General features: G+C 39.7%; 2 protein-coding genes across 5 annotated transcripts; one reads left to right on the top strand and one right to left on the bottom strand.

Annotated features, from left to right (window-relative positions):
• Positions 1-3745: 3745 nt before the first annotated feature.
• Positions 3746-9555, bottom strand: LOC103708870 (DDB1- and CUL4-associated factor 8-like). Of its 4 annotated transcripts, XR_003386263.2 has the most exons (5): positions 8927-9554; positions 6391-6633; positions 4394-4537; positions 4072-4298; positions 3746-3972 (listed from the first exon to the last, which is right to left on the bottom strand). XR_003386263.2 is itself a non-coding variant. In XM_026805809.2 (4 exons), the coding sequence occupies exons 1-4, from the start codon at positions 8987-8989 to the stop codon at positions 4227-4229; spliced, it is 522 nt and encodes a 173-aa protein (XP_026661610.1). In that variant the 5' UTR covers positions 8990-9555; the 3' UTR covers positions 3832-4226. The 4 variants fall into 4 exon arrangements, 3 of the variants coding, with proteins under 3 accessions (XP_026661610.1, XP_038980193.1, XP_038980194.1); XM_026805809.2 differs by having other exon boundaries at positions 3832-4298; positions 8927-9555; XM_039124265.1 differs by having other exon boundaries at positions 3832-4298; positions 6391-6618.
• A 2068-nt stretch (positions 9556-11623) lies between these two features.
• LOC103708880 lies at positions 11624-15241 on the top strand. The gene is made up of 3 exons (XM_008793986.4): positions 11624-11700; positions 11854-14845; positions 14937-15241. The coding sequence occupies exons 2-3, from the start codon at positions 11923-11925 to the stop codon at positions 15002-15004; spliced, it is 2991 nt and encodes a 996-aa protein (XP_008792208.2). The 5' UTR covers positions 11624-11700; positions 11854-11922; the 3' UTR covers positions 15005-15241.
• Positions 15242-16318: the final 1077 nt, after the last annotated feature.

Raw genomic sequence — 16318 nt, 5'->3', positions numbered from 1 at the left:
ATTTCCATGGGAATACAAGTTTCACATCTCTCTCTTTTGAAAACTTCAACCAAACAAGAGCCATCTCATTACTTTCCCGTTGACCACACTTTCCCCCCGCTTCTTTTCCCGCGAACCAAACGAGCCCATAGAAAAGTTATTTTCCCATGAGCTAGGAATCACTCCACTTTTTTTCCCCAAAAAAGCCCTTCAGCATTAAATAAGCATTAAAGACCCAATTTTTATTAAGGGTATAATAGAAATTACACATAACTTTCTCAGAAAAGTGGATGGTCAACCAAACATTAGCACTTTAGAAATCTGTTACTTTTCCATGATCAACCAAATATGCTAAAAATACTTTTCCAGACATTTTCTTCTTAGGAATCTGCTTTACAAAATCATATTTATAAGAGAAAAAATGTTTTCCGCAAACCAAATGAGCCTCAAAGGGTAATAGATGATTGACGAGTCTCCATACTAATTTCATGGGATATGGAACTCCACTTATCTAAGAATATAATCTTAAGCTCTGACCTCTCTTCTCATTTTCAATCAGCCAAATATATTCTCCTATGTCCTCACTCTTATCGTACTCACACCCAACCAGCAGTTTATGGAATCCTCGGCATTTGATTTAGCCTTTCAGTTGAATGACTTAATCCCAGATACGGCTTGCCATTTTTTTGCTAAAAAAGAGGGAGCAGGGGGGAGGAAGGGACAAGCCCAACCCCGCGTAGCAGCCCCCACTGGGCCCCCCACCCCGCCAGGAGAATGTTCGATGCGGGCAAACCGGGTCGTGTGTTGGGCACGCCGACCTATTTTACTTATACCCTCCCCACCCGTGAGCCGGCTTGGTTACCCGACCCGACCCTCCGTGTGAGTACGTCACACCTGGCACCACCCAGGCTTTCCATTCAAATTCCACACTGATATGAAAGAGGACACAGCTTTTATGAACAGGACTGAAGTAGTGGCCCAGGAGAAGTAAATTTAAGTCAGACACAGGGAGGTGGCGACCTTCAGAAATCTGACAATCCGAACACCACACCATAAAGTTTTCATGCATTTGTGGTGTACTATAGATAGGCCCCAGAGTCGTATTTTTCTCAAGGTCTAATACAAAAACAATACAAGGTTTCTTGGGACCGCTTATATTACCTTTTAGGTAGAGTGACCATTGGAAAAGTAGGTGGCCACAAACCAAGAGTGGGGTGCCGAGGAGGAAGCGTGTCAGGTTAAAAAGCAAGGTGGGTATCAGGAGGTGCCTTGATTTGTAACAAAAGCAACACTTCGTACCATATGACTTTGATTAAAGACCCAACGCAGGGGATTTAGCTGATGACAGAGGAGTGCGTAGGGGAAGAAGCTCTCCTCTTTACTTGCAGCTCCAGCTTAATCCATTACTTTTTAGCAGGTTAAGGCTGAATCAAGCACCCGCACCATAGCGCGGTACATATTTATAATTGCATGGTTTAGAAAAAAAAAAGTACGAGTTAGGTTTTTTGAATATGTTTCTTCTCCACAACTGGCCATTTTCTACCGTAGTTGGAGAGCTTTGAGCAGCCTTCATTATGTTGCATGAAAAAGAGTACCATTTAAATTATCTAAAACTAAAGCATCGTACATTTACACCATGATGGTCGCACTGCAATATATATGTAATGTTTATTACAGCTACTATTTGACATTCTCATGGTCTTGAGAATTTAATATTAGTTTCTAACATGAAAGCTTGAAAGAATGTCTGAAATATTTTCTTTAGGTTGATTCTGATTTAAATATAGAATCTTTGCAATGCCACTTTATCATCGTTCTATGGCGATATAATGATTTATTCCGGTCAGGCAGATAATATGATTTAGATCACCAACTGAAGTCTGAAGATATCATTTACCAGCAATCAACCAAGCATGGTCCTCAACCAAATAGCGCACTCTTGGAGAAATTGAGCTCATTGATTTTTTTTTTTTTAATGTTTGGATGAAGGTCCAACCCATCCCTACAGTTGATGGCCTAAAAGGCTGCTGAACAAGCTTTTCTACGCCAGTCTGACATCCCTCTCCTCAGGAAAGATATCCTTATTTTGATGTGGATTGGTGTCGTACCCCACGTTACTCTCAAAGAAAAAGTTGCTCGAGAGGTTAGGTTTCCCACTGTGAAGCTGCTTGTGGAAGACAATGACCATAGCATCTTAAGTTGTTGGACATGCTGGTTTTTGGTGGCTTTTGCCGAATTACTTGAAGCTTCGAGTTTTTTTAATCTTTATTCGATTTAAATTGCCTCAAACAATGTGTCAAATCACATATACTATTTTACCATGAGTTCTTGAATGATGTGATGAATCTTGCTGAAGCCAGCCTATGAAGGAGGTTGCTTTCTTAGCAAAAAAAAGAAAAAAAAAAGGAGGTTGCTTCCATGTCAAATGGCCGTCACGGTGACATGACAAAACGATATGCCACGGAAGAGCAAAACAGCAGAGAATCCCTCATTTCTGCCACACTTTTGAGTAAATAGTAAAGAATCTGTCTGAGTTCTGATTGACTCTTTCAATCCCCGTTTGTGAGGCGTGTCAGCATTTTCTCGCCCCACATCCGTATATCTTCACTTTGCCACGCTCTAGCCTTCTAAAATAGCATTAGAACATGAAGTCGTTCTCTGGTGAAACAAAAATGATGGTTAATTTCTGCCAGGGATTTCCCTTTTTTTATTCCTCAAGGAAGGAGGTGCATCTGCGTTTGTAAACGCTAAGAACTCAAATATTCGACGCAACGCAAGGGCTTGCAAAAATAAGCATTCTGCTACAATAACTGTTGCTGAACAGACTCAAAAGAAAATAAAAGATTCACAACATCATTTTCTCTCTCAAAAAAAAAAAATCAAAGCATCATATCGTTCCTCATGGATTCTGATCCAAAAATGACCACAATACTATGAAAGCACATTTAACTGAGGGAGCAACTTAGACCACTGTTTACAGTTTACAACATATCACACAACTCTTTCTGTATGTAATGACTACTGCTGAATACTTATATTTATATTACATAAGCGCTCTTTTTAACTTATGGAAATAGTTACTCCATAGTTATCATAAAACCTAACAAACCATACTAAGGCAAACATATCCCCTCCTAATATAGCGATGCATTTTATTTTTGTCCTAGATTGCTAGCATTTTATTCCTTGTGTGCAGTCTAAAGCAGGCATGTACTTGGTACTAGGAGCCCATATATATATATATATATATATATATATATATATATATATATATATATATATATATATATATATATATATATATATATATATATATATATGTTCAACAAACTCAATAGGTGACAGACTATGCAATCTCTGAAATCTGAGCCACCTCTAGAAGTACCACTCTGCTCACGCTCTAAGAAGCAGCGGAAGAAGGCAAAGACACCGTCATCATCCTCACCACTGTCAGTGTCCGCACTCGAGGTTCCGCTCTCTGCAGATGCTGAAGCTTGCCTCCGTTGCAATCGCAGCACATGCATGACGACATCAGGGGAGAGTGTTATTCGTGCACGAGCCTCTCTGCACCGCTTATTACCTGCAATTATCTGCCATGGAGAAGAGAGATCATAATCTAGAAACCAACAAAACTTCCTGAAATTTAAGTCAGTGAAACATAGATACAGCAGGAACCCTGTTTGGAATTTCTTGGAAGTGGAAATAGTTTATCAGCTGCCGGAGTCCGGATCTTTATATTAGCATCATATCCACCTGTAGCAAGAACAGGATCATGAGGGTGAGGCTCGACACAGTTCAGTTCACAATGTGTGTATCAGCACCCATCAAGCACATCAGCTCGCCCCCTTCTTTCTTCCATATATAACCATGGCCACAGTCTGATCCACTGACTGTTCTAAAATTCTTATGGCCTGAATATACCTGTGGTGTTATAAGCTTTTGCAAATTTGCATCAACTTTAACAGATTGTGGGTCTGGCCCAAGTCCCATGCCCTTCAAAAACATGTAGATAAGCTCAACATTATATGAGACAAACAATTCACTTGTGCTAGAATATGCCAGTCCAGTGATATGGACACCATTGGTACCAACCAGAAAACAAGGGCAGAAAGTATTCATATGTTGATATGGAGTGCTCGATGCATCCCATTGACAGATTCTTATGCCATAAACACATGCATATTCATCTGAACCACCTATAGAGATATGGTAAGAGTTGAATGGATCTATGACCATAGCATTCAGTCTTATAGGTAGCCTATTCCCCGAGAATGAAGAGCAAGTAAAAGCTTGGTAGGAGCATGGCTTCGCATATCAAACTGCATAAAAATCGACATTCAATTCCTGCAATGTTAGAAGGGGGGAGGGAAGGAAGTGGGAGAATCAAAATAAGGTAATTGATAAGGTGGTCTACCTGCTGTACTAAGCCATCTTCACTACAGCTGTAAAACACATAAGGAGCACCCTCTTCTATGGTAAGTCCATGCACTCGGCCATTATGTAACCCAAGCAGCCTGGTACTGACTTGACCATTATCCATAATTTGGCCAACACTAACCTAATAAGGGCAGAACAACAACAACAACAACAAAAATACAATACAGGTTTCTTAAGATGCAGCAGTTAATGAGCTTATAAGCGACATAGCCATCAGCTATTAACTATTAAAAATTAATCTCAATAAAATTTTCAAAAGAAATTCACTAGAGCATTGGTTGGATATCCACAAGATTCAGATTAAGAGAATTGGTAAAATTGTTATTACATACCCCTATCGGTTGTAAGAACTGGGTAAGGGGCATGGAAACTAATATAAGATGATATCTATTTTCAGGCATGGAGATGTACAACTGATATTGGAAATCCAGCTTGAGACAAGGTAAAATTGTTGTTGCATACCACTATCTGTTGTAAAAACTGAGGAGGAACATTGAAAGTAATATAGAATAATATTTATTTTCAGGTAGAGAGATGTACAACTAATATTGGAAATCAAGATAAGGAATGGTAGGCAAATTTCTATACAAGAGAGGAAGATGGGGTGAATGGACCAAAAGTTAATTTTCATACATGTGAAGTGAATAAGGATTCGTAAGCTGATCCTTGATATTCGAGGTAGGATTTGATAGTTGTCATATAAAAAGAACAAAAAAAGGAAGAAAGATATAAAATCATGTGCTTACAAGTGCATGATTTTATCTTTATTTATAATTTCTTCCTTTTCCTTGTCCTGTTGTTGATCGCCAAATTAGACAAAATTAGTTCTTTTCTTTTCCTCCCTAATTTTAATTGCCATATTAAACAGATCCTTCATCTAGTTTTTACAGATGCGAATAATTAGTCCAATTTGTGGTTTTAGAAAGACTATCTGGAAGATGGATGAACTGTAACTCCAGGCTTGTATACTAGCCAGTTTCTGAAGTAAAGACCATTGGATGTTGACTAATTATAAATGAAACTTATGCAACCCGACTACTTAATAGCACGATCATTCACCTAGATTAAGTTCACGTGCTTGCATACACATAGATGCAAATTATCACGAATGACCTAGCATATTAATAGGGCAGACAATATTTGTCCAAACAATTACGGATGGAGCAGTTTATATTCCCATTCCAGTTGTCATTAAGGGTCCTGTTAGATCCAAGCAAAGATACAGATTTAATGAGAAGGAATACATTAGCAAAATAAGGGCACGTGGCAAGGCTGATTTTAACATGTTAAAGCTTTAAAAGCCATGTTGGTTGCAGCCATGAACTATAGGCCACTAAATGTGCTAGCCCACAGACAACACGAATACAGGCAAATCTGACTTACTACTAAATTCCATACATTTTAGGTAAGAAGGAAAGGAGCAATATTTGAATGTGCTAGATTTAAGTATCCTTTGTATCAAAACAATTCCATCCTAAGCCAATCCATAAGCAAGCAAACCCGGTAATGGAAAAGCAATCACTGTTGATGTTCTAATGTGTGAATACAGCACTCATGTTTTGAAATGTGGTTGCCTTGTGCAGAATTGCACTTGTATCTGGATTGGGGAAAAAAAAACATGGTCCATACTCCGGCTATACATACAAGGGCTTCGTTTTGTGTTCCATTATATGTATCAAAGAGTCATAGCAAATATCAAGTGCAACTACAACCGCAAGGTAGGGACGCAACTTTATGGAGATGGAAAAAAACCATCTTCTTAATTATATTTTTCTACATGAAAGTTCATGCAAGAGTTTTCATGGTCGCAGGTCATAAGATGACAATTTAATACATAATTTCATTCATATGCTCCATGCTTGACTTAAAACTGTAAAAACTAGAGACTGGAACATGAATTTTCTTTTAAAAGAACATATATAAGGATTTTTTTTAAGAAAAGAACTGTGCTTAGAAGTTTTAAAATAGACTTACCTGACCATCAGCTGCAGATGTTATTATGGTACGATCATCAGTATATGGCATAACTCGCACCTTGAAGACATTATCCAAATGACCAGAATGATATATGATTTCTTTACTTTTAGTTGCCCAATTCCAAACTATGACATTTTTATCATCAGAACCAGAAACACCAGCAGGGTTGAAATGTATAGTGTTCACGCAACCCTGATGACCATTTAAGTCCCCATAGAAACACATCTGCTTCACAAAAGCCTAAACATATAATTAGAAGGTGATAAGAACAATCAATGTTCTGAATTCTCGCTGCATAATATGATTCATCTAACAATTTTTTCAGCATATTGTGCAATTTCTCATGTTAGAATATTTAGAATAAAACAAACGAGTAAGCAACCTTTGTTCTCAAATCTATAATATGAAGCTCCTCAGAATCTATGAAAGAAATAATATAAGCTAACAGTACTCCAGTAATCTAGTAAAATTGATGATGCTTATGCTACATCCACCATAATATGCAACTGGGAATTTTGGTACTGCTGTTGTATAGTTATATGGTACCAGAAAGTTTCACATTACAGATTTTGTTTAGCAGCATATCTACTTGATAGCATCACTAACTCAGATATTTCAGAGTACCGATCATTCTCATCCAAGGTAGCAACCTATGTTTAAGAGATTGAATGGCTTATCTCAAACATAAAAGACCGAATGGCAGCCAGATTATCTAGGACCAAGATGAGTCTCAATCAAGCCAATCATTTTTTTTCAATTCTTTGTTTTCCTCAAGTGATAGAACATGAATAAATAAATAAATATACAACTACTGGTACACCATTATAATGAAGATAAGATTATGTGCTATACACTCTATGCTTGCTGTATAACAGCTAGACAGTGGTTCTGCTCTACCTTCGTTGTTATTTAACAGATATACATATATGTTCATGCACATTGAAGGACTCAGCATCAGATGAAAGAAGCGGTATTTGTTATAGTAGAGCAGCTACCATATCTGCAAAACAGAACTGTTGTAGACAGCCTATATGAGACAATAAGAAAAGCATGAGTTAATGGCCATGAACCAAGGGTCACCACTTAATATCATCTGGAAGGAATTCTTAACGATTAAATAGGATCATCAAACAACTCGTGCATAGTTCAAATCTAGCTCAAGTTTACATGAACTGATTTCGAGCTGGTGTTCCCAGCTTTTGACAAAAACAAGCAAAACTCAGCCTGACCATGTTAATAGAAGCACCAAGCTCAAGCTGGTATAAGCACACTCAAGCTTGGCTTGTTTACATTCCTAACCTCAAGGGTCCAGATAAAAGATGGATTCACATGTTTCCAAATTCTCCCTAGTTCATGCAAGAATTCATGAGTCTAGTTCTTCACTCCCAGCCACCCACATAGATGGGTCCCCAAATTTGACTGTCCCATGTTAAGCCATTTTCAATCACTCACCATTGACTGATGAGACCAGCTGTAAGGACAACTTCATTGAAAACTCGTCCTATCTTTTCAAGATGAAGAGATGTGGCAGATAGATTTTGGAAAACTTATCAACAATTTACTTAAAACCGCGGAACAGAATGATGTTTTGTAGTTGTCATCAACTAAATGGTGGTAAAGAACCAACTCTTGTGCCTCAATTATGGAAAATCTAAAATTAATGGGCCAGGAGCCAGAATAAACTAACATATAGATCCTCAAATAGAAAGTCAAGGCCACATATATCATTTACTAAAGGATCGTTAGGAATCGACAAAACTCGTTTGAAATCAACAAAGATCGCATTTAGTAATTTTTGGACAGGAGAAAGCTTGCCGCTAAATCAAGGTATATAGCATGGCTCATCTAGATTCAACCACACAGACGAGCAACGGCAGCAGTATGCATAACAAAATCTTAGAATTCGACTTCTAGCCTTTCAGCTAAGCTCATGTCCTCGGTCGAAGTCTGGCCATATGTTCCTCATTAAAATAAAAAAGGCAAGCATGAAGCAATAGCCATTAGCGAGCTTCCTAGTGCTCTGGAACAGGGATCACCAAAATCACGACCGCAGCCAATTTTCAATCAGGTACAACTGAGCAAAATTTCCAGACATGCAAGGTGAGGGAAGGCCAGAGTAATCCATGTCGGACGTTTACCGATTCCAACATTGATTGCAAGGTCGTTTGCAAAGGTAGCAGTTTTTTTCTCCTCGCATCACTACACTCAATAGGCCAATCAACCACGCATGGCAGAACCTGATAGGGAAGACTCGATTCTTCAATTCAACCCAGTAGATAACTTGATATAGTAACAGGGTGTCACTCAAACTAGTAGTACTACAATAAATATAAAGAAAGCTGAAATTTTCCCCCGAAAAGGAATAACAAGACAGAGTAACTAGTAAAAAGTAGCAGATCGTGAAACATTATTTCATGGCATATATGTACTACAAAAATCTAAATAACAGCATAGATATCAAATCTGTATCAGTTATCGAGAATTATAATTGGCGAAAAAAAAGAAAGAAGAAAGAATGGAGGAGAGCGACGACTCGAGGGCGAGAAGCTCCTAACTCCCGGTACCAGAGCTCCTTGACGCCGCGACCGGGCACCATGGACGGCGGCAGCCAGACGTCAGGATCGGGGCGCCGATAGCCGGCTAGAGCGGCGGTGATTCCCCCCGTCCTAGCGGAGCGACGAAGAACTCCTCCTCGGGCTCGGAGAGAAGAGGAAGGAAAAGGGAAGGAGCGCGAGAAGGGGGAAAGAGTGGGGCGGGGGAGGTCATGTGATCCGGCGAGGGTTTATATAGATGGGAAGGGAACGGTGGGGGAGGAGGAAGGCGACGAAGGGGAAGGAGGTATACAGAGGGGCGAGGGTCCAGGTGGGGGTGAATTGGGGTCGCCATGGAGGGGAAAAGCACTCCCTCTTTTTTTCTTTTTCTTTCTTTTTTTCTTCTTCTTCTTCTTCTTCTTTTTTTCTTTTTTTTTCTTTTTCTTTTTTTTTTTTTTTACAACAACAATTCACTCATCGAAAAGAGTGCAGCCTACAAAATCAGAAAAGAGCAGATAACATATAGATTGAAGCTTTTCAACAGGATCTTCTCGCTAGGGCATTGTACCCGCCTCCACGCCCCAGCTGGGCGTGGATTTGGGTGTTGATGAAGAAATTAGTTATACATAATGCATTCCCAGTAATGCATGTGGACCGACGAGTATATGGAGTGAGCAAGTTGTAGAAGAAACCTAAATAGAATAAGTATAAGCAAAGTCCAAATTTAGATGTTGTGTTGTTTATGCTATATGGTGGTAGCAAGAGCAATTGGCAAGAGCATTCTACACTCCCTTTTTTAGTAATAATTGGAATTGAAAGGTTTAAAATTGTTTGAATTCATATATATTGCATTTTACGGCAATAAGAGTACATTATGGATAATAAATAGAACGATTTATAAGATGAGTATGCTGGCATACATCATGGCATTGATCTTATGAATATGGACCATATATGACTTTATATGCAATGGTGTAATATAATTCACGTACAATATAGTCTTGCCTTCATCAAAGTTCAATGACCAAAACATTTAGGATAGAGCCATTCCTTATTACACAGTCCATTGTCTATAGGCTTTTGCTACCATGATATTGCATGCAAGCACAGTTGTTACATCTTGGTTGGTGCATGCTTGGAGAATTATTATTCAATAGACTGTATAACCATTTTCCCCTCCTTTCTGCATGTGGGAATGCAAATATCTACCAAGTTAACAACGAGGTTGCAATATATAACACTTTCTTCATCTAAGATTTGCTAGATAAATTCATTAGTAGCATTTGCAAACCAAGTTTGCTCTCTCTTTGTGCCTGTTATCACCTCTAATGAAAAATAGAGAACTTGGATTAGTGTGCAGACATCAAAAGAAAAGGGGAGAGGATATGAAAAATTAAAGCTAGGACACAATAGCAAGGCAATGATCCTTTATAAAGTTTTTTTTTTTTTTCCTAATAGCCATAGCCATCCATGAATTGCGTGGCTCTGGCACATAATGGTCCAATCATGGGTAAGTAGATGCATCTGAAGATGGTAAGGTCTAGTATTTTGAATCATGAGAGGTGCACTAGAGGTACCCCAACACTTATGCAAGGTTTATATATTTGTTGAGCTTTTCCCATACATGGTTAATTTTAAAAGCATACTTAATATTGTTATTTTTAACTATCGTTAAATACTCATGTCACGAAGATGATGCAAGCCGGAGTGGATGGCAGAAGTTAAAATCAATTAATATTTTCCATAACACCAAGACGAAGATGAGTAATTGACCCTTCTATGAGGGATAAATAGGAGGTGATATAGTGATATATTATACGGAGGCAGCGAAGAGGAGAAGGAGGGTGGAATAGAAATCAAGTGATAGATTTTGACTCAAGGTCGGGGGGGTCATGGTATTCATTGCAAGTAAATTCTTTTCTAAAAGAGTGACAAGCCAGATAGGATGATGATTTACAAATGACAAGTGACAAGTCACTAAATTAGGCTGACACCAAGAAGATTTCTCTGTCTTCAAAAAGAAAATTAGATGGTCAAAAGATACCAATAACCCATGTCCTAAGACTCCTAATCCAACAATAATATTCAATGGCCTACAACTAGAGGTCTATCCATGAAAAAGTCCCATCAAAACGTGTCCCTCATCCTCTCTCTCTCTCTCTCTCTCTCTCTCTCTCTCTCGGATTGATCTTAGGCTACCTCATCCATATACCATGTCTCTCTAGTCAAGGTATTCCCAAAGGTTTTACTTTTATTTTTTTTCTCGCTAAAATAGATATTTTATATATTACGTATACGAATATTTTAATAAAATTAAAAAATAAAAAATCTCAAAATGTTCGAGATATTTTTTTTTTTTTCCTTCAGCCTATATGACACTTTTAGAATTAGGCAATCACATAATCTGCAGCCGGATTAGCCTAAAGATCCCACATTCGATTCAGCCCATCCACGCCATTCACGAGGCGGACCCACTCCCAATTCTTCCTGGCGGCGAAGAAAAGAAAGGCCCTTCACCTCCCGGCGCCCAGTCTACAAATTTTGAACTCTAGCTAACCTCACCTCTGCGTAGCTATTAAGCTACCCCTCGAGCCCATCCGTGCAGCACGCGGCCCATATCCCTCGCTCGGAAACAAATTCGGTAACCTCACCTATGCCGTGAAGAGATCCTACTCCTATAAATAATTCTATATGGGTCACCTTTTGGCCTTTGGAGCCTAAGATTTCGTTCCGGCCGCTGATACCGTTTTCGTCCGAGCGGCAAAACCGATACCAGGTACGTAAATGTTGCCCTTCTCTCCTTCTCCGTGTAATCTCCTTGATCCCTCTTTTGTGTTCCAAGAAATTTCTAGGGTTCTTCTTTTCCTTTTCCCCAATCTCCTCTCTCGTGGAAAAAATTGAGACAAATTTAAGGTTTTCCGTTGAACAGATTCTCGCTCTCTCTCTCTCTCTCTCTTCCTCGTGGAAGGTTGCAGAAATTTTTTTAGGGTTTCAATCTATGTCTTCAAGTCCCTCGGCCACCCATGGCCTTGACCTCAACTTCGCCGCCACCGCCGTCGAGAACCAAGAGCTCTCTCCCGAGGCGGCGTCTACTCCCCTGGTTGACGTCCCCGGTGGATCTGTTTCAGAAACCCTAAGCCGCGCGGATGGTCCAAAAGCAGGAGACGGATCGAGTGGTGGACCTAAAGATGGGGTGTTACTGTTGGGTGGTGGAGACCAGGGTTTTAATCAGAGGGCGGAGGCGGAGGATTCCTTTGTGGATGCAAACCCTGATTTCGAGGAGGTGGGTGATGGTGTTGCTGGGAAAGGAGTACAGGAGGCGGATTCGCGACCTACTGGTGAGACTTTGATTACAGAGGGGGATGTTGTTCTGGAAGATTTGAACTTGGTTGCTTCTGCTGTTGAAGCTGAGAGTTTGGATAGGAACTTCGTCGAGGAGAAGGCGGGAGATGAGCGTGGGAGCGGAGATTTTGTTGCAGCTGATGTGGGTGTAGTGCAGGGTGTCAACGCAGTTGAAGCAAAGAGCGCAGTGATGCCTCTGGTTGATGGGAAGGCGAAGGATAAGGATGTTGTTATGGCTGACGTAGGATTTGATGTGGTGATGGCTGAAAAGAATGCTGAAGGGGATTCAATGTTGGGTGTGGAAATTAGTGCACCTAAGGTGGTAGAGCTAGCAAACTCTTCTGCTTCCCAAGATGTTTCGCCTGATAATGATGGTGGCAGCCAAAAAACTGGGGTGGTTCAAAGGTTGGAAGTTGATGAAAAGGTTCCTCAAGTGAAGGATAATATGGATGGGTTTGATATGGACAGGAGTACTAGTGCTGTCCAGAATTTGCAAGTCGGTGGACAAGAAATGTCGAAAAGCAGAGAGAAACAGAGGCGACGGGCTTCAGATGTGGAGAACAGTCAGCATGTCAGGTATTACTATGCTTTTCAAGATGAAAAGAAGGATGGTTTTTCTGTTTCGGATATGGTCTGGGGCAAGGTGAGGAGCCACCCATGGTGGCCTGGACAGATCTTTGATCTTTCGGATGCATCAGAGATGGCATTGAAGCATGAGAAGAAGGACCACTTTCTGGTAGCATATTTTGGAGATAAAACTTTTGCTTGGTGTGACGAGTCCCGGCTGAAGCCTTTTCAGACATACTTCTCACACATGGAGAAGCAGAGCAGCTTGGATGCTTTTGTGAGTGCTGTTAATGATGCCCTGGGGGAAGTCTCTAGGCGCATAGAGTTGGGGATGATGTGCCATTGTTTCACTGATGATGCTCGTGCTGATATGAAGCACCAGAAGGTCGAGAATGCTGGGATACAGGATGGGACATGTGGCCCTGCTGTTGACAGTTCTTTGATTGCAAGTTCTTTTCAACCTGAGAGATTCCTTGAATATATTCAAGCATTAGCTCAGTTCCCAAATGGAGGAGCTGACGGACTTGAGCTCCTGATAGTTAAGGCTCAGTTAAGGTCCTTTTATTGTTCAAAAGGTTATACTGAACTTCCTGTATTTGTTACTGGTGGAGGGCTGGAGAGTGATGTGGAGACTCCACCATCTAGGAAAAGAAAATCTGATTATGATCTTGCTGATCTCTCAACTCCAGTTTCTTCAGATTCTATTTCTGGGAAGGGAAAAAGAGGTAGAGGAAGACCTCCGAAGCAGAAAAATATTCTGGAGGATGGTAGAAAGCAGAAGAGCCTGTCAGAGCTGATGGAAGAGAAAAATGTTCCTCATCATGGAGATAGTGGTAGAAGTGGATCTGGAGCTAGAGCATCTTCCCGTTCATCGGGTAGGAAATGTAAAGTTGTTGATTCTGATTCTACTGGCTCAAGGAAGGTTAAGAAGAAACGGCTGGACTTATTAGGGGATTTAGAAACTAAATCACGATCTTCATCTTCTACAAGATACTCCAAGGTTGGAGAATCCGTGCGTCGAGTTGGTACCCAGATGGCAGGATCGACCCCTATCCTTCGTAAGTGCAATGGTGGAACATTTCAGAAGAGCCCAGCCAAGGTGAATGGTAGAGGAGATGATGTTGTGGATGACGCTCATACTCATGTGGAGACTCCAAAAGGAAAAAGAGGTGCCTCAAAGGACTTCCCTTCCCCCAGTGAAATGTTGTCACAGCTCTGCTTGGCTGCTAGGGATCCCATGAAGGGATACAGTTTTCTTACTGTGATAGTTAGCTTCTTCACTGATTTTAGGGATTCACTTGCATCTAGTTCTTTCAAAGATAAGAAGCTTGTGGAGGTGGTGAGGGGTAAAAGGGGTAGGAGAAAATCAACCAACTCTACATCAGTGTCTTCAGAGATGTTCCAGCCTGACCTTGTGCAGGATTCATATTGGTCTGATGTTATAATTAGTGAAAGCCCTGAGAAAGAGCCGGTATCTAGCGACCAGAAAAGAGAAGGAGAATCTCAGACAAAGAGGCAAAAGAAAAAGAGGAGTCCTGAAGAGCAGCCATTGCCCTCTGTTCCCTCTGGCCTTGTGTCGGACACTCCGCAACATTTGCAGGTTGATTCGGCAAGCGTTGATAATGGACAAGATGTGGCAGCTGAAAGACCAATGAACAATTTGGTAGAAAATACTGAGGAATGCATGCCAACTGCTCTGATTTTGAGTTTTACTGAGTCAGATGCGCTTCCTTCTGAAAGCGATCTCATCAGTATATTTGGTCGCTATGGATCTCTTAGGGAAGCAGAGACAGAAGTTCTGACAACAGCAAACCGTGCCAAAGTTGTCTTCAAGAGGCGTGCTGATGCAGAAGTAGCTTTCAGTAGTGCAGGAAAATACAGCATCTTTGGACCAGCTCTTGTCAGCTATCGGCTCAGGTACTTGTCAGCGACATCAAAAAATTCTCCAAATAGCACTCCACAAGGCAAAAATGATGTGTTTCCCTCTGAAGGTGTCAATCTAGAGGTTTCAGGTATGTCTGTCTCACCTCTCAGCTGCTTTTTACTAGGAATATAAATTAGCCTCATAATGTATATGCTCATCAGAATGTTGTTTTGTTTCAGCACAAGAAGATCCCAGGGCAGTGGATGACATGCATGCTGAACCACAGAGCAATGGATCATCTGAGTGAGCTGTTTGAGTTGAGTGAGGAAACTGTTAGGATTATGGTCAAATATTTTTCTGCTTTATAGAGTAATGCCAATTGACTTGTTTCTCAGTCTAGGAATACTTTATGCTTTAGAGTAATACAAATGTTTACTGTATAAAGATGTAAGCTGATCTTTTTATGTAAAAGATTTACCTTTCCTGACTTGCTAAGTTTTGAACATTCTACTATATGCCAGTGCTTCTAGTGATCCTTGAGTTCTGTACTTATCTTGAATGTTGGTTCAAGAAGCGAACAATACTTTGAAGGAACAAGGTGTAGGAGCAAAAGTATAGGAAAGACTCTCAAAGAAGTTTGACTGAAATTTTATGGTTGATGGAATACTATAGTATTAATTCATTGGTTGACTCCATTTTGCATTGAGATTTCTACAGTTTGATTGAAATTTTATGGTTTTTATTCTGGTTTAAGTATAGGAAAGACTCTCAAAGAAGTTTCTGCTGGTCTTCATGTCAATTTGTGAAACTGTAGTCTTGAATTAGGATTGCATGGCATCTCTATCTTTAAAGCTCTACATGTATCATTGTCCTTGCCAGCCATCCTTGTGGTTTATCTTCTTTGTTATCTCTGGCATTTTATTGTAAACTATATTGTTTGAAGAAGTTGAGATTTGTGTTAAAATCCGGCAACTTGAAACCATTTTTACATAATAGCTGCTCAAGGTACTTAGTCTCCTTTTTGTGTATTTAAGTACACTTTGATGCATGGCTATAGTCTTTTGCAGACCTATGTTATTTAAGCGGCAACCTAAGGACAAATTTTTGCACAGTTGGCTATTGCTATGGTTTTCACAGGACAAGTTGAACTCAACTATGTTCTTAAGATGATTAAGCTTTTGTTGTTGATTACTGAAATATTTTCTGATAGTAAAGATGCATTATATTTATAATATTACATTAGAAATATCTGGAGGTTGTCTTATGTGCTTAAATTTGTTACTTAAATTTTTTAAAAAAAGATTGATGTTAGTTGTTTTTGTTGAAGAAGTATAAAGTGGCTTCCTATCCTTGTTCGGCTCATTTGCTATTGAATTTACACTTTTAAAATTCCTTTTGAGGAGACAGTCAAATAAAATTTCTTTAATGTGTAACATTTCTTTGGATATTCGGTTTTCGGTAAAAGAATAATGTTAAAGTGCTTTTTAATAAGAGAGGGGAGAATGAAAGATATAAATCATTGGAAAAGAAAAGGTGCAACAAGTTGATTTAGTTTAGGTCTCACATAAACCATATCTAACATATTTAAATATAGATTTTATGATATAGACATAAACAGAGC

The sequence above is a fragment of the Phoenix dactylifera genome, chromosome 3, assembly GCF_009389715.1.
Source record: "Phoenix dactylifera cultivar Barhee BC4 chromosome 3, palm_55x_up_171113_PBpolish2nd_filt_p, whole genome shotgun sequence".
NCBI lineage: Eukaryota > Viridiplantae > Streptophyta > Magnoliopsida > Arecales > Arecaceae > Phoenix > Phoenix dactylifera.
The sequence above is the reverse complement of the archived record's forward strand: the minus strand, read 5'-3'. Positions and strand labels throughout refer to the sequence as shown.

What these genes read in the sequence shown, in the direction of transcription:
- LOC103708870 (XM_026805809.2), bottom strand. Translation starts at nt 8,989, where the DNA reads ATGGTGCCCGGTCGCGGCGTCAAGGAGCTCTGGTACCGGGAGTTAGGA. An exon ending in TAGGAGCTTCTCGCCCTCGA is followed by an intron (nt 6,634 to 8,926) that starts GTCGTCGCTCTC and finishes TTATATGTTTAG; the next exon opens with GCTTTTGTGAAGCAGATGTG. An exon ending in CATCTGCAGCTGATGGTCAG is followed by an intron (nt 4,538 to 6,390) that starts GTAAGTCTATTT and finishes TGCCCTTATTAG; the next exon opens with GTTAGTGTTGGCCAAATTAT.
- LOC103708880 (XM_008793986.4), top strand. Translation starts at nt 11,923, where the DNA reads ATGTCTTCAAGTCCCTCGGCCACCCATGGCCTTGACCTCAACTTCGCC. An exon ending in TGTCAATCTAGAGGTTTCAG is followed by an intron (nt 14,846 to 14,936) that starts GTATGTCTGTCT and finishes GTTTTGTTTCAG; the next exon opens with CACAAGAAGATCCCAGGGCA.